At 41.0% G+C, this 23,911-nt stretch overlaps 1 protein-coding gene across 1 annotated transcript; it reads left to right on the top strand.

The window, feature by feature from the left end:
- The first annotated feature begins 9,026 nt into the window (after positions 1-9,026).
- On the top strand, positions 9,027-23,283 carry CHRNA9 (cholinergic receptor nicotinic alpha 9 subunit). Its single transcript, XM_003411309.4, has 5 exons — positions 9,027-9,372; positions 10,125-10,270; positions 11,888-12,042; positions 16,865-17,397; positions 21,933-23,283. Exons 1-5 carry the CDS (start codon positions 9,309-9,311, stop codon positions 22,472-22,474), a joined length of 1,440 nt encoding a protein of 479 aa, XP_003411357.3. The 5' UTR covers positions 9,027-9,308; the 3' UTR covers positions 22,475-23,283.
- The last annotated feature ends 628 nt before the right edge of the window (positions 23,284-23,911 follow it).

The following is a 23,911-nucleotide window of genomic DNA, read 5'->3' as shown; positions in this document are numbered from 1 at the left end:
GCTACGGCTGCTAACCAAAAGGTCAGCAGTTCGAATCCACCAGGTGCTCCTTTGAAACTCTATGGGGCAGTTCTACTCAGTCCTATAGGGTTGCTCTGAATCAGATTCAACTTGATGGCAATGGGTTATAGGGTTTCTAAGGCTGTAATCTTTATGGGAGCAGATCACCAGGTCTTTTCTCCCAAGGAGCAGCTGATGGGTTCCAACTGCCAACCTTTTGGTTAACAGCCAAGCACTTAACCATTGCATCATCAGGGCTCTTTGAGGGGAGAGCAGAGGGGTAGAAAAGGAAAAAGAAAGAGAGACCATCCAAGGTAGACCCTTATGAACTACAACCTAACCTCATGCAAACAGGAATATTTGGAAGCTTTCTCTGTACTTCTATGTGTTTGTGATCTGCACTGAGACTGAGTTCTGGCAATTGCTGTGTTTTTCCAGATTTTGAATGACATGACAACAGAGTTACATGAACTTTTAAAAAAGATGACTAGTTGCATGAACCCCTAAAACCATTGCCCTGAGATAATCTTTAAACCTTAAACCAAAAATGTCCCCTGGAGTCTTCTTAAAACCAAACAATAAGTGTAGCTTAACTAGTAAAAAATGTCTGCCTTGAGCATTATGTTCTTTTAAAAAATATCTATATAGGATCAAACTGACAACAGCAACACGAAAGATTAGATAGGAACTTTAGGGGACAGAATTTATATTAATGGGAAAGGAGTGGCTCAGAAAAGGAGGGTGGGAACCGATGCACAACTTGAAGAATATAACCAACATCACTGAATCGTACATGTAGAAATGGTTGAATTGGTTTGCGTTTTGCTATGTATATTCTCAACAACAACACAAAGGTGACCACTACATTAACCCTGTCTGTCTCTGCCTGGTTGGATGCTTCTGGGTAATATCTCTTTTTCTTCACTGTTCCTTTCTATACTTTCTAATTTTTCTACAATAGACATGTATTACTCAGGTAATAAAAAAAATTTTTTTTGATGTGACAATCTTATGAATATCTTGCTACCATATTTTGGAATAAACAAAAGGTTCAAAATTAGTCTGGGTGGGAGGGCTTGGCTTCCAGCAACTCTGAAGTGTCAAGAATACTTTATGTCTGTGAACTTTGATGTGGGACTCCTGCTTTTTAGAAGAGCAGATATTGAAAGAATTATCATGCTTTCTAGAAATTCTTTGAGTTTTAGGTCCCTTTTCTCTGGCTAGAATATAATCTCTTGGGTGATGATATTACACAAACTTTGGTGAGATGCTATTCAGAATTTCTATTCATGGGCCTCAGGAGAGGTAGCTGCTGGCATGAGAAACATGCATTTCCAAACTTAAATAGTTTAATACACTCTGTTATCTTGAATAAATATTTGAACAGATATGACCAAATTGAAGTTAATTGGGGCACTCAGGAACTAGCATATATTTTGGATATGAAATTTCTGGATGTTGTTGTTGTTAGGTGCTGTCTAGTTGGTTCTGATTCATACAACCTTATTTACAACAAAATGAAACACTGCCCGGACCTAAGCCATCCTCACAATTGTTGCTATGCTTGAGAACATCATAGCAGCCACTGTGTCAATCCATCTCCTTCAGAGTCTTCCTCTCTGTCGCTGACCCTGTACTTTACCAAGCATGATGTCCTTCTCCAGGGACATATAAAGTGTCCAAGGTACATTAGATGAAGTCTCACCATCCTCGCTTCTAAGGAGCATTCTGGCTGTACTTTCATGACATATTTGTTCCTTCTTCTGACAGTCCATGGTATATTCAATATTCTTGCCAACACCATAATACAAAGGCATCAATTCTTCTTCAGTCTTCCTTATTCATTGTCCAGACTTCGCATGCTTATGAGGTGACTTAAAATACCATGGCTTGGGTCAGGTGCTTCTTAGTCCTTAAAGTGATATCTTTGCTTTTGAACACTTCAAAGAGATTTTTTGCAGGAGATTTGCCCAATGCAATTCGACATTTTGATTTCCTGACTGCTGCTTCCATGGGTGTTGATTGTGGATCCAGGTAAAATGAAATCCTTGACAATTTCCATCTTTTCTCCCTTTGTCTTGATGTTGCTTATTGGTTCAGTTGTGGGGATTTTTTTTTTTTTTTAAGTTGAGGTGTAATCCATACTGAAGGCTGTAGTCTTCGATTTGCATCAGCAAGTGCTTCAGGTCCTCTTCACTTTCAGCAAGCAAGGTTGTGTCATCTGCATATCAAAGATCATTAATGAGTGTTCCTCCAATCCTGATGCCACATTCTTCTTCATATAATCCAGCTTCTCGGATTATTTGCTCAGAATGCAGATTGAATAGGTATGGTGAAAGGATACAACCCTGATGCACATTTTCCTGATTTTAAACCATGCAGTATCCCTTTCTTCCGTTCAAACGACTGCCTCTTGGTTTATGTACAGGTTCAAAGTGAGGACAATTAAGTGTTCTGGAACTCCCATTCTTTGCAATGTTATCCATAATTTGTTATTATCCACACAGTCAAATAATTTCATGTAGTCAATAAAACACAGGTAAACATCTTTCTGGTATTCTCTGCTTTTAGGCAAGATCCATCTGACATCAGCAATGATACCCCTCATTCCGCATTGTCTTCTGAATCCGGCTTGAATTTCTGGCAGTTCCCTGTCAATGTACTCCTGCAAACATTTTTAAATTATCTTCAGCAAAATTTTATTTGTGTGTGATACTAATGATATTGGTCGAGAATTTCTGCATTGCGTTGGATCACCTTTTTTTGGAATGGGCACAAATATGGATCATTTCCAGTTGGTTGGCAAGATAGCTGTCTTCCAAATGTTTTGGCATAGATGAGTGAGGGCTTCCAGAGTTGCATCCATTTGTTGAAGCATCTCAACTGATAGTCCATCAGTTCTGGAGCCTTGTCGCCAATGCCTTCAGTGCAGCTCAGACTTCTTACTTCAGTACTGTTGGTTCCTGACCATATGCTACCTCTTGAAATGGATGAATATCGACCAATTCTTTTTGGTATGGTAACTCTTATATTCCTTCCATCTTCTTTTGATGCTTCCTGCATCGTTAAGTATTTTCTCCATAGAATCCTTCAATATTGCAACCCTAAGCTTGAATTTTTTCCTCAGTTCTTTCAGCTTGAGAAATGCCAAGCGTGTTCTTCTCTTTTGGTTTTCTAACTCCAGTTCTCTGCACATTTCATTATAATACTTCAGTTTGTCTTCTGGAGCTGCCATTTGAAATCTTCCGTTCAGCTCTTTTACATGATCATTTCTTCCTTTCACTTTAGCTACTCTACATTTAAGAGCAAATTTCAGAGTCCCGTCTGACTTCCCATTTTGCTCTTTTCTTTCTTCCCTGGCTTTTTTAATGCCCTTTTGCTTTCTTCACGTATGATGTCCTTGATGTTATCCCACAACTTGTCCAGTCTTCGATCAATGGTGTTCAGTGTATCAAATCTATTCCTGAGATGGTCCCTAGATTCAGGTGAGATATACTTAAGGTTGTACTTTGGCTCTTGTGGACTTGTTCTAATTTTCTTCAGCTTCAACTTGAGCAATTGATGCTCTGTTCCCCAGTCGGCCCCGGCCTTGTTCTGACTGATGATATTGAGCTTCTGCATCATCTCTTTCCACAGATGTAGTTGATTTGATTCTCGTGTATTCCATCCATTGAGGTCCAGGTGTATAGTCACTGTTTATGTTGTTGAAAAAAGTTATCTGCAATGAAGAAGTGCTTGGTTTTGCAAAATTCTATCGTGTGATCTCTGGCATCATTTTTATCACCGAGGCCACATTTTCCAACTACCAATCCTTCTTCTTTGTTTCCAACTTTTGCATCCCAATCACCAGTGCATCCTGATTGCATGTTTGATCAATTTCAGACTGCAGAAGTTGGTTAAAATCTTCAATTTCTTCATCTTTGGCCTAGTGGTTGTTGAGTAAATTTGAATAATAGTCATATTAGCTGGTCTTCCTTGTTGTTGTTGTTGTTAGGTGCCATCAAGTCAGTTACGACTAATAGTGACCCTATGCACAACAGAATGAAACACTGCCCGGTCCTGAGCCATCCTTACAATCGTTGTTATGCTTGAGCTCATTGTTGCAGCCACTGTGTCAATCCACCTCGTTGAGGATCTTCCTCTTTTCCGCTGACCCTGTACTCTGCCAAGCATGATGTCCTTCTCCAGGGCCTCACCCCTCCTGACAACATGTCCAAAGTATGTTAGACGCAGCCTCGCCATCCTTGCCTCTAAGGAGCATTCTGGCTGTAATTCTTCTAAGACAGATTTGTTCATTCTTTTGGAGTCCATGGTATATTCAATATTCTTCGTCAACACCACAATTCAAAGGCGTCAGTTTTTCTTCGATCTTCCTTATTCATTGTCCAGCTTTCACATGCATATGATGTGATTGAAAATACCATGGCTTGAGTCAGGCGCATCTTAGTCTTCAGGGTGACATCTTTGCTCTTCAACACTTTGAAGAGGTCTTTTGCAGCAGATTTACCCAATGCAATGTGTCTTCCTTGTAGGCGTATGGATATTATCCTATTACTGACAGCGCTGTACTTCAGGATAGATCTTGAAATATTCTTTTTGGCGATGAATGCAGTGACATTCCTCTTCAATTTCTCATTCCTGGCATAGTAGACCATACAATTGTCCTATTCAAAATGGCCAATACCAGACTATTTCAGCTAACTAATGCCTAGGATACTGATCTTTATGAGTGTCATTTCATTGTTTACAACATGTAATTTTTCCAGATTCGTACTTTGTACATTTCATGTTCTGATTTTTAATGGGTGTTTGCAGCTATTTCTTCTCATTTTGAGTCATGCCACCTCAGCAAATGAAGATCTCGAAAGCTTGACTCCATCCATGTCATTAAGATCGACTTTACTTTGAGGAGGCAGCTCTTCTCCAGTTGTCTTTTGAGTGCCTTCCAACCAGAGGGGCTTATCTATCTTCTGGAACTGTATCAGACAATATTTTGCTGGTATTTGTAAGGTTTTCACTGGCCATGTGTTTTAGAAGTATACCACCAGGTCCTTCTTCCCAACCTGTCTTAGTTTGGAAGCTCTGCTGAAACCTGTCTACCATGGGTGACCAGGCTAGTATTTGAAATATGGCATAGTTGCCAGCATCACAGCATCCAGCAAACTGACAGACATGTGGTGTAACGTAATCTCTTGGGTAATGATATTACACAAACTATGGTGAGTTGCTATTCAGAATTTCCATTCATGAGCCTCAGAAAAAGTAGGGGCTGGCATTAGAATTAAGAACTTCTAAACTTAAATAGTTTAACACTCTACTTGAATTAATATTTGAGCAGATATGACCAAATTGAAGTTAATTGGGACACTCAGCCCAACCCAGTGCCCTTGAGTCGATTCCGACTCATAGAAAGTGGCATATACTCTGGATGTGAAATTCCTGGATAACTGAAGTTTATTTGGATTATTTTCATTGCCTGAGCCGACATTTTAGAAAATCAGTCCAACCCACGTTTGCCTGCTGTATTAGTTTCTTAGGGCTGCCATAACAAATACCACAATCTGAGTCTATTGTCTCAGAATTTTGGAGGCTGGAAGTTCAAAATCAAGGTGTCAGCAGGGCCAAGCTGTCTGTGAAGTCTCTAGGTGAAGATCCTGTCTTGTCTTTCCCAGCTTCTGGTAGCCGCAGTCGTTCCTTGGTTTGCAGCTGCAGCATAGCCCCAACACTTATTCCGTAGTCTCGTGGCCATCTTCTGCCTGTATCTGTCTCTCAGTGTCTCTTTTCCCCTTTTATAAATATACTGCTCATATTGGATTAGGACCCATCCTACTACAGTATGATCTTATGTTAACTGATAATGTTGTCAAAGACCAAAAAACATGTCTTTTTGCAGAAATGTAATTCAGTTCACTCTATCCTCTCCAGCCTTATTAAACCCTAAACAGTGGATTCAACTGATTTCTTTTTCCATTCAAGCATCCTAAAAGCTCTAGGACCATTTAGGTTGCAGGTCTTTTTTAAGTGTATGGTTTGGAGCTGAGCAACGGATACTGATTGGGCTGAAGCTGGACAGGTCTTTGGGAAAACATGCATGAGCTTCCTGAGTGTCCCAGTTAAGTTCAATTTGGTCAAATCTGCTCAAATATTAATTCAAGTAAACAGTGTTAAACTATTTCAGTTTAGAAGTTCTTAATTTTCATGCATAGCTGTTTTTAGAATGAAATTTTTACCATCTAGTCATTATCATCTTTGTTCTAAAAGGCCGAATATCCCTTTCCCCAAATTTTTGGTTTAAGTTAACATTGAGAGGAGAGCACTAACTGTTGCCATTTTTTTTAAAGTGGTGTCCAGCTGAATGAACTAACGAAAAACCAAACCCACTGCTGTCCATTCGGTTCCGACTCATAGCAACCCTACAGGACAGAGTAGAACTGCACCATAGAGTTTCCAAGGATTGCCTGGCGGATTTGAACTGCCGACCTCTTGGTTAGCAACCGTAGCACTTAACCACTACGCCACCAGGGTTTCCCTGAATGAACTAAATTACTCAAAATCGACTAAAGATTACCAGAGATGATCACCTTAGAGGGAGCTTTTAAGCAGCAACTATAGCAGCTAGCACCAAGTATTCACTGAGTACCTATTCACCAGGGGCTGCTCTGAGTATTGTAAAGAATAAAAGAATACAAAGGTGAGAGTCTCTGCCCAAAAGGTAGTCACCACCTACCTGGCATCAAATGCCAAGTTGATGAAAAACAATGAGAAGGAAAGGCAGCATTAGTGTTGTGGTGAGCAATCTGGGTTGGAGAGAAGGCCTGCATTCTGCCAAGGGCCAACCATCACTTCTTATCTCTGGGCCTCAGTTTCCTCATGTGAAACTGAGACATTAGACTCAATCTTGACAGTACCTTCAGCTTCTGAGATCCCAGAGAGGATGTTTGCTGAAGGAGGCCTGAGCGCGAGCTGCAAGAATTGTGTCATTTGATGGGTGACTCACCAGAGGCGTTAGGAAAATACTGTCTTCACAATCAACACAAGGGCATAGGCAATTAAGAAACACATTTAACTGATGCCTTGAGTGGCTTTTCCACTCAGAGGATATCTTCCCAAAGAGGTACAGGGTGACTCATCGGACAGCTATAACCTGGTGATATAAAAAAAAAAAAAATAGAGCTCTATAATTTCCTTGCTCTGATTCCAGGCAATCGAATAGTTTTCAAAGATGGTTTCCCCCCAGCAAGAGGAGGGACAGACATGAATTCCCAAATCACGTGGCAACTGGAAATCGACATTCTTTTGTGGGAGCGAAATTAGATCACATATGAGAAATAAATGTGAAATTATATAAAGTAGCATTCAAATGCAAAGAGCTATTATTCTTAGCAATATCATCATTGGTTATGAATCATTCTCATACTGATTTGGTTAGCCTTTGAACCAGTTTTTTTAAAGCTGGTAAATCCTGGGTGACTTGGAAAATGTAGGAGTTCTGAATCTGCAAAGCTAATCAGGGGTAAAAATTCCTCACACTTACATGTTATGGTTAGTTGCAGTTGAGTTGGCTCTGACTCATGGCAACCCCGTATACAACAGAATGAAACGCTGCCAGGTGCCATCTTCATGATCATTGGTATGCTCGAGTCCATTGTTGTGGCTGTTGTGTATTTTGAGTGCCTTCCAGCCTAGGGGCTCATCTTTCAACACTATCTCAGAAAATAATCTGTTGTGATAGGGTTTTCACGGGCTAATTTTTGGAAGTAGATTGCCAGGCATTTTTTCCTAGTCTGTCTTATTCTGGAAGTTCCACTGAAACCTGTCTACCATGGATGACTCTACTGGTATTTGAAATACCAGTGGGCATAGCTTTCAGCATCACAGCAACAAGCAAGCTACCGTAGTACTACAAACTGACAGACAAGTGGTAGAACACTTACTTAGCACTTTACAGTTTACAAAGGGCTTTTGCATACAGTATCTCCTAGTATCTCTGGGAGAAAAGAAATATTATTTTCCCCAGTCAATAGTTCAGGAAGGCTCATGGATATTAGGTAACTTGTCCAGAATCATAGCGCTAGTAAGTGTTGGGGGTGGCACTTGACTCCAAGTCCAATTCACAGTGTTGTGGCTTCTTAAGGGAGTGGATGCTCTTCTCCCATCTGACACATCCCCTCACACATATACTCACACACAGAGATTTACTACAGAAGGTCCAGGCCCAATAGGACCACTGAAGAATGGTCAGAAGTAGAAGGTAGAGAAGAAAACCAAAATGCTAATTCAATATGTTCTAGAGATTGTGGAATTGCTTGTCTTCCCTTCTTTAAGTGCTGCTAGAAGCACATAGAGGCCCTGGTGGCACAGTGGTTAAGAGCCATGGCCTGCTACGGCTGCAGACCAAAAAGGCTGATAGTTCAAATCCATCAGCTGTTCCTTGGAAGCCCTATGGAACAGTTCCACTGGGTCCTATAGGGTTGCTATGAGTCAGATTGATTTTATGGCAACAGGTTTGATTTTTTAGAAGCATATAGGGCCTTTCTGTCTGGCTGCCCCATGGCTGGATCTGTTTAGCTTCCCTTAGTCCCTGGACTCCAGGGCATTGGTGGTTCAGTGATAGAATTCTCACTTTCCATGTGGGAGACCCAGGTTCGATTCCTGGACAATGTACCTCATGCACAGCCATCACCTCTCTGTCACTGGAGGCTTGTGTATTGCTATGATGGTGAACAGGTTTTAGCAGAGCTTCCAGACTAAGATGGAGTAAGAAGAAAGGCCTTGAGATCTACTTCCAAAAACCAGTCACTGAAAACCCTATGGATCACAACAGTCTGATCTGCAACAGATGTTTTTTGTTCTCTTGTGCATGGAGTTGCCATGAGTCGAGGCTGACTCCAGCTCTACAGCAGCTAATGAGTCCCTTGGCTCAGACTGAATTTGCTTGCTGCATATGTAGAAAGCTCCCATTCTGCTTAGGTGAACTGGAGTGTCGGACATTCCCCTGAGTTATGCTCCTATCTCTCCTAGGGATCTTCATCTGGGATGGCTCCCCCAGAACAACACTGCCCGATGTAAACCCACCCCGGCTCCAGGCATCTCAGCCACTGGAGCTGCCAGTTTCAGATTACTGGAGGGGGAGTGAGAGCAGGCCTGGCTCTCAAGATCTCAGGTCCTTTCAGCAATGCACGCCTGAGCTCTCCACCTGCCACGGTGAGACTGGGCAGAGTAGCGTCTTGTGCCGAGACCCTTCCCCCTCACAGAGGGAAGTAGAAGACAGCGCTGCCTGGCTGGGACTTTGTAGACTCAGGAGAAAGATGAACTGGCCCCATTCCTGCATCTCCTTTTGTTGGATTTGCTTTGCTGCCTCCAGACTGAGAGGTGAGGGGCTGGCAGCAAGTAACCGCCTGGACTCATCTGGGACCATTTCTTTAGTGGGGGGTGGAGTGAGGTGGGGCAGGAAAGACAGAACAAATGATTTAACTGCATGGAAATGGTTCCTGCTTCTTACTGACTCGTATTGATCTAGGCCAAAAAACCAAACCAAACCAGTTGCCAAAGAGTCGGTTCCAACTCATGGGGATCCCATGTGTTTCAGAGTAAAACTGCACCCCACAGGGTTTTCAAGGCTATGATCTTTCAGAATGAGCCCTGGTGGTGAAGTGGTTAAAGTGCTTGGCTGCTAACCACAAGGTTGGCATTTTGAACCCACCAGGGGCTCTGTGGGAGAAAGATGTGGCAGTCTGCTTCTGTAAAGATTTACAGCCTTGGAAGCCCTATGGGGCAGTTCTACTCTGTCCAGTGGTATCACTATGAGTCGGAATCGGCTCGACAGCAGTGGGCAGTTGGAGGGTGATCTTATGGAAGAAGATCACCAGGCCCTTCTTCCGATCCACCTCTAGGTGGATTCAAACTGTCAACCTCTTAGTTAGTAGCTGTACTTTTAGCCATTTGCACCATCCAAGGACTCCCTGATCTGAGTTGGGGACACCAAAAAACAACTCCCATGAATCCAAAGTTTGTCTCTAACTGATGCTGGGTCATCCTCAATTTTAGACCTCAGTCTGGCGTTCTTTGCCTTGAAATACATATGACACTCCGAATTTTAATCCAGGGTCCCTCTTTTTGAGCAGCTGTAGAGTCAGCAGATGGAAAATATGCTCAGAAGTTGTTTAATGACCTGTTTGAAGATTATTCCAATGCTCTCCGTCCAGTGGAAGACACAGATAAAGTCCTGAATGTCACCTTGCAGATTACACTTTCTCAGATAAAGGATATGGTGAGTAACCTATGTTGGTGACTCTTTGGAGTGTTGCTTAGAATGAAAACCAACAGTCCTTTCCAAAGAGAATGTTTTTACTCAGAACTGGAAAGGGGATGAGAACCGACAGCTCTGTGTGCAAGCTGGAGGGAGAAGGCAGCTCCAGAGGAAGCTTTCCACAAAATTAATTTCACTAAATGTTACCTAATCCTGGCCATTAACTGTAACCCTCTTAGATGGTCTGAAGAAATGTGTTGTTACATGTTGGATGGCTCTATTTGTATAAAATGTCCAGAATAGGCAAATCCATAGGGACAGAAAGCAGATTAGTGGTTGCCAGGGGCTGGGATGAACAAATATGGGAACTGACTGCTTTCTGGGGTGATGAAAATGTTCTGGAATTAGGGATGATTGCACAACATTGTGAATCTACTGCAAGTCATTGGATTATTAAGTATTAAAATTATTAGTATTAAAACACCTAAAGACGGTTAAAATGGTGAATTTTATGTTATGTAACTTTTACCTTAATTTAAAAAAACTAGAGTTTTAGGATGACATGCCTTATTTAGTGCTTATGGGTATTTAATTACACAAAGCTATAAAACCTCAAGGATTTCCTTCTGTTCTTTGCAGATATTTCCTGACTTTCTCATTCAAATATATCATTAGCTGATTGCTTTTCAGAAAATTTTGGGTAATTGATCCATGCAAAGATCTGATTTGTCCACTTGACATTTTGAACCCTAAATCAAGCAGAAAAAAATATGGCTTTGGTAGTCAAAGAGATAGAATGAAAAACCTCACATGTTGAAAACAGATTAACCAAAAGACCTGTTGCCGTCAAGTCAATTCTGATTCCTAGCAACCCTATAGGATAGAGTAGAACTGCCCCATAGGGTTTCCTAGGCTGTAATTTTTATGGAAAGGAGCCCTGGTGGGGCAGTGGTTAAGCACTCAGCTGCCAACCAAAAGGCTGGCCGTTCAAACCCACCAGCTGCTACTCAGGGAAAGATGTGGCAGTCTGTTCCAGTAAAGACTAAACCAAATCACCCATTGACATTGAGTCGATTTTGACTCATAGTGACCCTGTAGGACAGAATAGAACTATCCCATAGGGTTTGCAAGGCTATAAATCTTTATGGAAGCAGACTGCCACATTTTCTCCTGTAGAGTGGTCTGGTTAAGCAGCCAAATGCTTAACCACTACACCACCAGTACTCCTTGAAAATAGGTTAGTGCCCTTGAAATTCCTATTGTGAAGAGCAAGTGTTCTAGAGATGGAGGCTGTCTTAGTTTCCTAATGCTGCTTTAACAGCAACACCACAAGCAGATGGATGATCCTCACAGTTGTCTTCTCTATTGTGTGTGTGTGTCTGTGCTGCTTTTGATACAACTCAGAAGTGATTAAGTTTAGAATTCACCCTATACTGGTATGACCTCAACTGATTGATTGATTGATTACATTATATTAGATTGCATTGTGGAAAGTTATTTCATTATATTACTTTATATCCATAGGCATAGGGGTTAGAATTCTAACACATATTTTGAGGGGACACAATTGAATCCATAATGGAGGACATTTGGTTGAGGTGCCCACTAGACAAAGTTACATCTAGGTTCATTATGCAGGATGAAAGAAATCAAATTCTGACGGCCTACTTATGGATCCGCCAAATCTGGCATGACGCATATCTCAAGTGGGATAGAGACCTGTATGATGGGCTGGACTCTATCAGGATCCCCAGTGACTTGGTGTGGAGGCCAGACATTGTCCTGTATAACAAGTAAGTGCAAATCAGAGCTGTGGCTTATCAAGAATGAGCTTCAACTTATTGATTGAACAGAATTTAAACATGATTTAAAAAAAAAAAGGAATATTTAAAACATGCACGGAGTTAAGTACCAATCCGTGTCCATAGGTTACAATTATTTCATTATCTAAATTTTATGACTGTAAAAGCTTAGAACTAGAAGGGGATTCTTGAATCTAATCAATCTAAATTCCTCCTTTTCAGGTGAAAAAATTGAAGGCCCCCACTTGTCCAAGATCATGTATCAAAAACAATAATATCACTAAAATTAAATCAGAATGGGCCGGCTAGAGGGTAGGCTGTGGATTTTGGATTTTGTGTAGGACGGAGGATAAATTAGATCATAAGACCACCAGTTGGCCTGTTCTCGGTCTCAGAGCAAGGAGCCTTATGTAAATGCATAGATCAAGTTTACGTTTCTCGAACTGTAATATACACATGAATCCTGTTAAAATACAGATTCTGATTCAGTAGGTCAAGGGTGGAGCCCAAGGGTCTCCATTTCTACCAAACTTCCAGATAATATTGGTACAGCTGGCCCGTGGGCCGCACTTTGAGAAGGAACCAAACCACTGCATCACAAAATCAAGTTCAATTGATCCACTTGAAGGGGCTTCTCTCTTGTTTTATTCTGGGACCCATTTCTGTGGGTTGCTAAAGGTTCTCCTGTAACTCAGAACAAGGTGAATGGGGGCAACTAAGGCAGGGGATGGGAGTCCCCTGGGCCTTCTGGTGGGCATGAGTTTCCCTTCAGCAAGCAACTCTGGTAAGTTGAAGCTGGATTTTAGCCCGTGTTGCTCCTTACTCAGAGAACTTGTTTAAGGGTCACGTCCTCCCGAATCATAGATAGCCTTGATCCTGCTGTCTTTCTCTCATTCTGAGTGGTCAGAGGAATCTTCCATATCCCTCCCCAAGCAAGATAACATTCATAGGATGGTGCTTTATCTCTACAATCCACCTCCCTCCTCATGTTGATGCTCTCTGTCTCTCTCACAGACACACACACAGCAACAAAATAAGCCATATTGTCAGTTACCTCTCTCTCACTCACAGGACGTAGGAGAGTAATCCAAGAATACAGTTAACATAAATCTCTCATAGCATTCTATAAGTTCTAACAATTTTTTCTCCTTGGAAAACAAATAGAATGCTGGTCCTCTTCTCCATCCTGCTTTGACTGGCAGAGGCAGTCACCAGCTTTTACTGAAATGCATCTTTGCCAGCTTGCATGGTGTATTCCTTTCCTAGGGCTACCGTAACAAAGCACCACAAACTCGGTGGCTTAAAATAACAGAAATTTATTATCTCAAAATTCCAGAGGTCAGAAGTCTGAAATCCAAGTGCTGGCAGGGCCTTGCTCTGGGGAGGAATCCTTCCTTGTCTGTTCTAGCTTCTGGTGATCCCAGGTGTTCCTTGGCTAGTGGCAGCATAACTCCAATCTTTCCCTCCTTTTCCACATGACATTTTCTCTCTGTGTCTGCATCTTTACATGGTGTTCTCTTCTCTGCATCTGTCTGTCTCTTCTCTTTTTACAATGATATCAATCATATTAGATTAAGGTCCACCCTACCGCAGTATGACCTGATGCTAACTTAACTAATTACATCTGCAAAGGTGCTATTTCTAAACAAGTTCACATCCATAGGTGTGGAGAGTTAGGACTTGAACATATCTTTTTGGTGGGCACAACTCAACTCATAATACATGACAATCTAAATTAAGCCTACTTCCCAAACCAAACACAATACTGTTGAGTCGGTTCTGAGTCATAGTGACGCTATAGGACAGAATAGAATTGCCCCATAGAGTTTCCAGGGAGCAACCGGTGGATTCAAACTGTTGACCTTTTGGTTAGCAGCTGAGCTCTTACCCACTGTGCCACCAGGGCCTACTCCAGCACCTTGTTATTAGAGAAGCTAATTACCTGCTCATGAGCTCACGCAAACTTACTGTGGCTTTTATAAATTCTGTCCCCGTTTACCCTCTCTTCCCCTCCAGATTATTGGCCTTGAGATGTTGTATAAAAAAATCCCCTTTTCACATAGAGCCTTTTCATCACACTGATTAGTCAACTTACTCCTTCTCCTTGGGTTTGATTCTTTAGTCTTCTGCTCTCCAATTGTGGACGATTCCATTTCTGACTCTTTTTCTCCTTTGTTTTCTCCTTCCCAGTAATTCAGTAGTTTTTAAAGAGCTCTAAATGAAGCTATAGTTGGGTAGCATTTGCATTCCTTTAACCAGCTGAAATGAGAATACTAAGCCAGAGCTGACTTCAACTCATAGCAGCCCCATGTGTATCAGATTAGAACTGTGCTTCATCTGATTTTTTTGGGAAGTAGATCACTAGGCCTTTCTCTGGGGTGCCTCTGGGTGGATTTGAACCACCAACTTCTCAGTTAGCAGCCAAGCATGTTAACTGTTTACACCACTCAGGGACTCCTAAAATGAGAATAGACAAGTTATTTAATCAGGCAAAGGAGAAACCTCAGTCAAGGCTGTTTCTCTGACTCTGGCCCTTCTATCTGAATTTGTGACCCTGAGGAATCTTCTGATCCCAGATATAATGTCATCACTTATCAGGAGCTGTTATAGTATCTTGCAGATCACAAAACGGGCTTCTTGAGTGATGGTGGGGAGGGAAAGGAGCTTCACGACAGGTGATTCAGTCTGGTGTGATAAGAATAGTTTGGGCAGGAAGATGCTTGGCATCTAGACTCATTGTTGGTATCTGCATCCATGGGGTTAGACCTATTAGGAAGCTATCAGGATGGCAATGGGCTTGGAAGGTATGCCAATGAGGAGCAGCTGAATTTTTCTGGTGTTTAGTCTGGAAGACAGGAGTCTATGGAAAGACTTGATGGTTGTTTTGAACAGTCATAAAGAAAAGGATAGAGACAATGGAGAAAATTGCTCCAGAGGACAAAACCAAGACAATAAATAGAAGTTAAAGGAAGGAAAATTCTACTCAACAAAAGAAAATTTCCCTAATAACTTGAGCAACAGATCTTTTCAGGAGGCTGTGAGCTCTTCAGCAACATAATAGTCCAAGCAGATACTGACTCAGTGTCTGTTACTAAATCAGTGAAGGGGTAAATGAATTGGAGCTCAAAGCCCTAGTAGGGGATGGTGGCTAATAAAAGGGCTACAAAGATTCCTGGCATTTTTAGATTAGGTAAAGAGTTAGCTACAGAAATTTGAAATCTGCATTTATTATGGGAGAGATTTAATGGCTGGATCTTAATGAATGATTTTAATTGTTGAATTTCAGACCAGTGAAGAATTGGGTACTCTAATGCATTCAGAAGGATTTGTCTAGAATTTAGCTTTAAGGTTAGCTGTCATAATCTAGATGGTTGAAAGAATGACACAACTTTCAGATGAGATTGGGAGTAAAGGAGAGGGAGGAGGAAGAAGTTTGGGAAAAAAAGATAATGAGTTTGGTGTGGGACATGTTCAGTTTGGGGGACTCAAGAAACATCCACATGGAGACATCAAATATGGATGGCAAAGGCAAATCTTAAAAGAGGATCTTAAAAGGTGACTGTTTCAACTGCTTTTGGTCTTTGGGTCACTTTGGATCTGAAATCCAGGGAAAGAGAAACAGGTGGACCTACCTTGGGTCACACAGCCAGCCCCTGGCCTGGGGAGGCTGGGGCGCCTTTGATCAACAGCTCCGCCACTTTGCAGTGGTGGTGGAGAAAGAGTAATTCCCTAGAGGAAAATTGAGATTCTATAACCAAAAAAGACAGGTGTAGATGTTGATAAAGCAAAAAAGAATACATGTCTATAATAAATGGTTATCTCTAAGATTATGAGTGATTGAATTTTTTTTCTTTGTTGTTCAAATGTTCTACAACAAACATGTACAACTCTTTTTTTTTAGTTTTTTAAATTGTACTTTAGATGAAGGTTTATGGAACATACTATCTTCTCATTAAACAATTAGTACACATATTGTTTCATGACATTGGTTACCAACCCCACAGCATGTCAACACTCTCCCCTTCTCAACCTTGGGCTCCCTATTACCAGCTTTCCTGTAGCCTCCTGTCTTGTAGTCCTTGCCCCTGGCTGGTGTGCCCAATTAGTCTTGTTTTGTTTTATGGGCCTATCTAATCTTTGGCTAAAGGGTGAACCTCAAGAGTCACTTCATTACTGAGCTAAAAGGGTGTTTAGGGGCCATACTTTCGAGTTTCTCCAGTCTTTGTTAGGCCAGTAAGTCTGGTCTTTTTGTGTGTGTGTGAGTTAGAATTTTGTTTTACATTTTTCTCCAGCTCTGTCTGGAACCCTCTATCGTGATTCCTGTCAGAACAGTTGGTGGTGGTAGCTGGGCACCATCTCAGTCTGGTGGAGACTGTGGTAGTTGTGGTCCGTTAGTAAACATGTACAACTCTTATAACAGCAACACAAAACTGTTTTAATGTTCTGGTTCCCAAAGTTATCAAAATCAGGAAAACAGAGCCTCCCTGTCATATTTTAGCCTCAACAAGGATTTTTTTTTTTTGGTCTGGATGTTTGGATGTACCTGGACCAAGAGAGTGGCATTGGGAATGGAGAGGAATAGATACAGTAGAGATGCTTTAAGTAATCTGAGAAAACTTGGGCCCTGACTAGTTACAGGAAATGGAGAAATATAAATTAAACTTGATTCCAAGTTTTCAAGTTAGAGTGACAGAGAAAATGGTGATCTACTGGTAAAGACACTCAAGTAACAGGCATGGGGCAGTGAGCTATCTGGGGTAAGAAAGATGATAAGTTCTAGAAAGCAGCTTGCATTTTCCTCTCTGACTTTCAGGGCAGATGATGAATCTTCAGAGCCAGTGAACACCAATGTGGTCCTGCGGTACGATGGGCTGATTACCTGGGACTCACCAGCTATCACCAAGAGCTCCTGTGTGGTGGATGTCACCTACTTCCCCTTTGATAAACAGCAGTGCAACCTGACCTTTGGTTCCTGGACCTACAATGGCAATCAGGTGGACATATTCAATGCCCTGGACAGCGGAGACCTCTCTGACTTCATTGAGGATGTGGAGTGGGAGGTCCATGGTATGCCCGCTGTGAAGAATGTGATCTCCTACGGCTGCTGCTCTGAGCCTTACCCGGATGTGACATTCACTCTCCTTCTGAAGAGAAGATCCTCGTTCTATATCGTCAACCTCCTCATCCCGTGTGTCCTCATATCTTTTCTGGCCCCCTTGAGTTTTTACCTCCCAGCAGCCTCTGGAGAAAAGGTGTCCCTGGGAGTGACAATCCTTTTGGCCATGACTGTATTTCAACTAATGGTGGCAGAGATCATGCCAGCCTCAGAAAATGTCCCTCTGATAGGTGAGTTCAAGTGTCTTGCACTTTGAGCCTACTTCGTAGTGACCGAGTTTGTATGTGTGCCTTTGAACTCAACGTTCAGACCAACTTCAGGCCCAATACTGGCTGTCATGTAATTCATTTTTTGTCTGCAGATGGCATCTTTGAATACAGATATGACTTGTTTTAACAAGCCTTCTGCGTGATTCTGATGCACTTGCTGTTCAACTCTGAAAACCACAGGTCAAGGGCTCTGATTTTGAAGTCAAAGAAACCTGCATTTGAGCTCTGATTTCACCACTCACTCTTTGATTAATCTTAGGGAAGTTGCTTCATCTCTTAGTCTAAGCTTCTTCATCTGCAACACTTGTTTGCTTGCTACCTGGCTGTATCATTGCTTAGCAAAGAACCTGGCATATGATAAAAAAAAAAAAAAAATTTTTTTTTAATCATATGATAAGCACTGAGTAAATAGTGATTATCATTTTTTCACAATATAAGTATTTTCTTCTTGACGACAGTGGCAAATCAGATAGAAATGAACTGAATTTTTAAGTCTGACTTTAAGAGAATAATTCTTAACTTTACTGGGCATAAAATCTGTAGGAGATATTAAAATGCAGATTCCCACTCCCAAAGAGTTTAATTTAGCTGTCTTGGGCAAGATTTGAGAAAAGGCATTTTTAAGAAGCACTTGAGGTGATTCTAAAGCAGATCACATTTCCAAAAATCTGTGATAAGGAAAGGTCCTCCCAACAGTTGGAGTGCGCAGTGAGGCTCCCTTCCCTGTCTCTCTTCTCCTTTACCTACTTTGTTCTGAGGTCCCTCCTACTGCCTTTAACACCTACTTCCTGCCTCCCAGCATAGCCCTCAGTTCCAACACCTCTGTCTCAATGACTTACTGTTGTAATAGATGCTTGCCAGAGTGCGAAGCTCAACCTAATTTTTAGTACCTTAAAGTAAGCAATGAGGAGAAATTTCAGAACACCAGGAGACTTAAAGACCAGTAACAAAGGGATATTCTCCTGCCTTTTTACTCTCTACTGAATTCAGTATCCCCCAATATTCAGACATTACTACAACATTGGTTTTTCTGGAGATTTCTTCCTTTTATGTCTCTCCAAGCAACACACACACACTCAACCCTCTTTTATGAAAGCTTTTTCTGTCTACAGATAAAAAGGAGGAGGTGCATTGCCATTGTTATTACCTCTCTTGAGGCAGAAATGATTGACAGTGATGACATCCAATCATAACCCTGTGTGAGGCAGGCTCAATTAGCAGGCCTCTCTCTCTTCTTTAGCAGTGACATTAAACAGCTCCTAGCACAATTCCTGAACAGAGATGTCTCACAGGAATTTTGGAAGCATTTTTTGTTCTCTTTGTGTGATTATGTGAAATTTATCTTTTTAGAAGGGTGCACACATCCTTCTTAAATAATCACAGTTTGTCATTTGCATCTATTTCCCAAGGGAAACATAGTTAAGTATAGGTGAAGGTTAAGACCAATTAAAAAAAAAGAACAACCGTTGCTGTTGAGTCAATTCCAACTCATAGTGACTCTACAAGGCAGAGTAGAACTGCCCCATAGGGTTTCCGAGGAGTGGCTGATGGATTTGAACTGCTGACCTTTTGGTTAGCAGCCATAACCACTGCACCTCCAGGGCTCCAAGACCAATAAAGAGAAATTTTATTCATTCTTCTTTGGATTCATTCATTCAATAAGCATTAATTGAGCACTTACTACGTCAGTTTCTGCTGTAGGCCCCGGTGATGCAGCAATGAACACATTTGTCCAAGAATCTCAGGAACCCCAACCCTGAGGCTTTGGCACTGGTTCCCTGAAGTCACCGCGAGCTACCCAGGCTTTATCCACTCTGCTCATCCCTCTTTCTGCCCTGCCACTTCAATCCAGCACACATTTGAAACCACAGTCCCCTCTACCCAATTGCCTAGGGGTTTGACGGGTACTCAGTAATGCTAGCCCTCTGCACACAAATATCCTGAAAGTTCTTGCAGGAGGCCTTCTTCCCCAAATCCTAAATCATTGATACATTTTAAAAAACATCAACTTAGTTTTTATATCACGTTATTTTTCTGATCCACCCCCCCGCCCCAAAAGAAAGTCCAGGCAATGGGTTTCTTTTTTTTTTTTGGTTTGAAATTATAGAGTAAACTTGGAAAGAACTGATAAGTTTATCATAATAAATTGTTGTCAGAGTGACACCTATTACCACTGAAGGAGTCGCACCATGTGCAGGAGAGCAAAGAGCATGCCACCAGGAGCAGTAGCCTGGTGTCAACTTATTTTATTGTCAGAGTCACCAAGAAAGGCACAACTTACACAGGCACTGACTAGGACAGTGTTTTCTCACAGGAAAGATAAGCAGAGTATATCAACGTCAGTAATGGGCATCCTTCCCTCATGGCCAGCGGGTGACTCCCCACGGCCGACACTGGATGTTGGACTGCACCCCTCTCACGCTGCCCGTGAAAAACCCCATTTCCTCCCATGGAGAACAGATATAGACGTAGGGTTGGCCAGCGGCCACCATGTGTGACACACACAAATAAGCAGAACAAAGAAGTACACATCGAGCCAGTAACAGGGAGATACCAGCAAGCAAGGCAGAACATCCAGTACCAATTGTGCTATTTCCCTGTAAGAAGATGTTCCAGGTTCAAGACCCTGACTGGGCAGCCCAGAGCAGACCAGAGAGGGCTGCTGTCCCATCTGTGAGCACTGTATAGCTCTTCACTCACATAATTCTTCTTTTCTTAAAAGCCTTTAATAGATTTTAAAGTATGTCTCCCTAAAGATCTTGTACACTCTTGTCCAAGAACTTATGTTTTCTTTCCTAGAGAATTTTTTTTTGTTCTTGTTGTTGCTATTGTGAATAGTATCTTATCTACATAGTATTCATTAAAAAAAAAAAAAAAGGTTTTGGTTAGTTAGCTATTCCTGGTATAAAGAAATCCTACTGATTTTTTATAAGTTGATATTAGTATCTTGACAAAATCTCTTATTCTAATGATTTGTTGAGCCTATTGAGCTTTCTATGTAGTTGAGCAAAATATCTGCAAATCGTGACAATATATCTCCACCCTTCCAATTTTACCAGGTTTATGTGAGACAGTAGCACATACGGAATGTTCTCCTGATCTCATAGGAACGTGTCTAAGATTTTTGCATTAAGTAGCATTTGGTGTAAGATTCTGGCCCAGAGACATTACCATTTTAAGAAAGTTCCAGCTATTTTTAGTTTTGCCAGAGTATTTAACAAATAATAATGGATGGCAAACACGATCAAATGCTTTGTCTTCATCTGTTAAAATAATCATGTGAATTTCCCTTTTAGCCCATTCATGCGGTAAATGACATCAATAAGTTTTTGGATGTTGATCTTCTTTGTATTCCCAAGCCAAATCCTTCTTTATCATGGTATATTATCATTTCAATACACTGTTGGTTTCAGTTAGTTAATTATTTTTATAGGATTTTCTCAAACATGTTTATAAGTGAAATGAGCCCTAAAATTGTCTTTCTTGTCAGCCTTGGAATCAAGATTAACTTGACTTCATAAAATGAGTTGGGCAGCTTTCTCTACTTTTCTACTTCTGAAACAACTTACATATATATATGAATTATCTATCTGTTCCTTGAAAGTGTGATAAAACTCACCTATAAAAACTGTTGGATCTAAAGCTTTTTTGTGGGCAGGGAGGGAAGAAGGAAGTATTTAATTCTCATTTCGAGTATTCACTTTCTTCTTGCACAAATTTTGACATATATTTTTCCAGAAATCTAACTAGTTCATCCAGGTTATCAAACGTATTAAAAAGTGGCTATTTATAATGTTAATTTATTATTTTCTAAATTTCATCTTTTGTATCTTTTCCCTGAGCAATTTTATCACAGATTTATCTATTTGATTACTCTTGTCATATAGCTTGCTTTTAGTCTTGCTCAACTTCTCAACTGTTTTGTTTTCTATTTCGTAGATTTGTGCCTTTATTTTGTTTACTTTCTTTATTTTCCTTTTCCGTAAACATTTGCTTCATACAATCACATTTTAAAGACTAATAGTGACACAGTGTCTCCTTTCTTACTCAATAGTCACAGACTTCCTTATTAATGAGGTCTGAAAACAATTCTGAGAGCTGGTCAAGCTTATTAATTTTTTGGTTTTTGAGACAGAAAAGTTTTTCACATCATGATCTCAGCAAACATTTACAAATCTTTTAACCTTGGGCAGAGACAGTGCTGAGAACTTTACTGCGTCATCCAACTGAACCTCATCATGTTCTTGTGTATTAGATACTACGATTACACCCATTTTGCAGAGAAGGCTTAGTAAGATTATATAACTTGCCACAGGTCACAGGTCTAGTAAGTGACAGAGCTGGGATTCGAACCCAGAAATCTGATTCAAAAGTCTCCACTAGAAACCACTAGGATATATCACTTCCTTAGAAAAGGCCTTAATTTCTTTCTTTTTTAAGCCAAACATGAAGACAGTTTTAAGTTAACTTTTTTGTTATTATTATTTTAATTCCAGGCAAATACTACATAGCCACAATGGCCTTGATCACAGCCTCCACTGCCTTGACCATTATGGTGATGAATATCCACTTCTGCGGGGCGGAGGCTCGGCCAGTGCCGTACTGGGCCAGAGTGGTCATCCTGAAATACATGTCCAGGATCTTGTTTGTCTATGACGTGGGTGAGAGCTGTCTTACCCGGCACCATGACAAAGGGCGGGACCACTTCTCAACGGTTTATGGCAAACTTCCAGAATCTAATCTGAAAACAACTGGGAACAAAGACCTTTCCAGAAAGAAGGAAATAAACAAACTCTTAAAAAATGACTTGGGGTGCCAGGGTGAGAATCCACAAAACGCTGACATTTACTGTGCACGGTACAATGTGCTGACAAAGAATATCGAGTACATTGCCAAGTGTCTCAAAGACCACAAGGCCACCAATTCCAAGGGGAGTGAATGGAAGAAGGTTGCAAAAGTGATAGACCGATTCTTCATGTGGATTTTTTTCATTATGGTGCTTGTGATGACTATTTTGATAATAGCAAAAGCAGATTAGTGGGCATTTGTTATCTAGGGGACAAATCAATAAAATTCCTGTGATTCCTCCAGTGTTCTTCCAAGCCAGTTTTGTCCATATGTAATTGAAGGGTTATGTTGTGTATACCTTATGTTTTTAATTTCAAATTCATAATATAGCTACTTGTCAGGTTAAATGAAGCAGAAGGTCCAAAGTTTCAAGGGTAATAATGTGGAGGAAACAGGGAAAGGCCCTTTTTATAGCTTACCAGAAGCGTTGGTGGCTAGCCTCTAGGTTACGTAATTATTCTACTCTTTAGCAGTGCAGATCACAAAGTACACCACACTGAAGTACACAAAATTATGTATATTATGTACACAGAATGTACAAAACAAAAGACTTGTTTCCCCTTGGTCCCTATTTAAACATGTTTTCAAAAAAGGAGATTAATCATACATACTTTTGTGTTATTGAAGTTTCAATGGCATGCTACATTTCGAGTCATTTCTCAAATGGTGTAATGAAAGTTTTGTTACACTGCAAAAAGGAACTCTACTGATCACCAATTTAATAGAGAAGAGAGCTTTCTTGATAATAATGATGTCATATAGGCTGGTTATGTTTTATATGGGGCATTGGTGGTTCAGTGGTAGAATTCTCACTTCACACGCAGGAGACCTGGGTTCGAGTCCCAGTCAATAGCCATCATGTGCAGCCACCACCCATCTGCCAGTGGAGGCTTGTTGGTGTTGTTATGATACTGCATAGTCTTCAGGGAAGCTTCCAGACTAAAATGAACTAGGAAGAAAGGCCTGGAGATTTACTTCTGAAAATCAGCCAGTGAAAACTCTATGGATCACAATGGTTTGATTACAACTAAACATGGAGATGGCACAGGACCAGGCAGCATTTTATTTCTTTGTGCATGGGGTCACCATGAGTCAGGTACTGACTTGATGGCAGTTAACAACAATAACAATATGTTAATGTGAACCCTAAAGATGAGGTTGTTCCTGCATTTTGTCTTTGATACTAATAAGATAATCAGCTAACTGGGCTCATTCTTTCAATTATTCAGTGAACATTTAGTGAGTTTCTCCTACATATAATAAAGCTACATGATTGACATTTGTATTGTGTCAGCAAATCTTATGCACCAGCCTGATCACTTTTGGTCTTCACAACAATTCTATGAGCTCAGGCAGGCAGGTATTGCTGTTCCCATTACTCAGAGGAAGAAACTGTGGCTTAGAGAGGTGGACATAAGTGACCTACCTCCTCATCTTCAACTGGACGGATATATGGTGAAGCTGGGATTCAAACCCTCGGTACTGTGACTCCAAGGTTGGACTACGTCTGCTAAAATTACAGTGCTTTTGGCCATGACAGGTCATGATTTAGGATAGGAGAGACTGAGAGATTCTCATTCTTAATTTTGAGCCCTGGTGGCACTGTGTTTGGGAGCTCTGCTGCTAA

Source organism: Loxodonta africana, chromosome 5 (assembly GCF_030014295.1).
Source record: "Loxodonta africana isolate mLoxAfr1 chromosome 5, mLoxAfr1.hap2, whole genome shotgun sequence".
Taxonomy (NCBI): domain Eukaryota; kingdom Metazoa; phylum Chordata; class Mammalia; order Proboscidea; family Elephantidae; genus Loxodonta; species Loxodonta africana.
This window is presented reverse-complemented; position numbering and strand designations above follow the sequence as displayed.

Coding starts and splice junctions, on each gene's coding strand:
- CHRNA9 (XM_003411309.4), top strand. CDS start 9,309: ATGAACTGGCCCCATTCCTGCATCTCCTTTTGTTGGATTTGCTTTGCT. Junction 10,271..11,887: donor TTTCTCAGATAAAGGATATG/GTGAGTAACCTA, acceptor TTCATTATGCAG/GATGAAAGAAATCAAATTCT. Junction 12,043..16,864: donor GACATTGTCCTGTATAACAA/GTAAGTGCAAAT, acceptor TCTGACTTTCAG/GGCAGATGATGAATCTTCAG.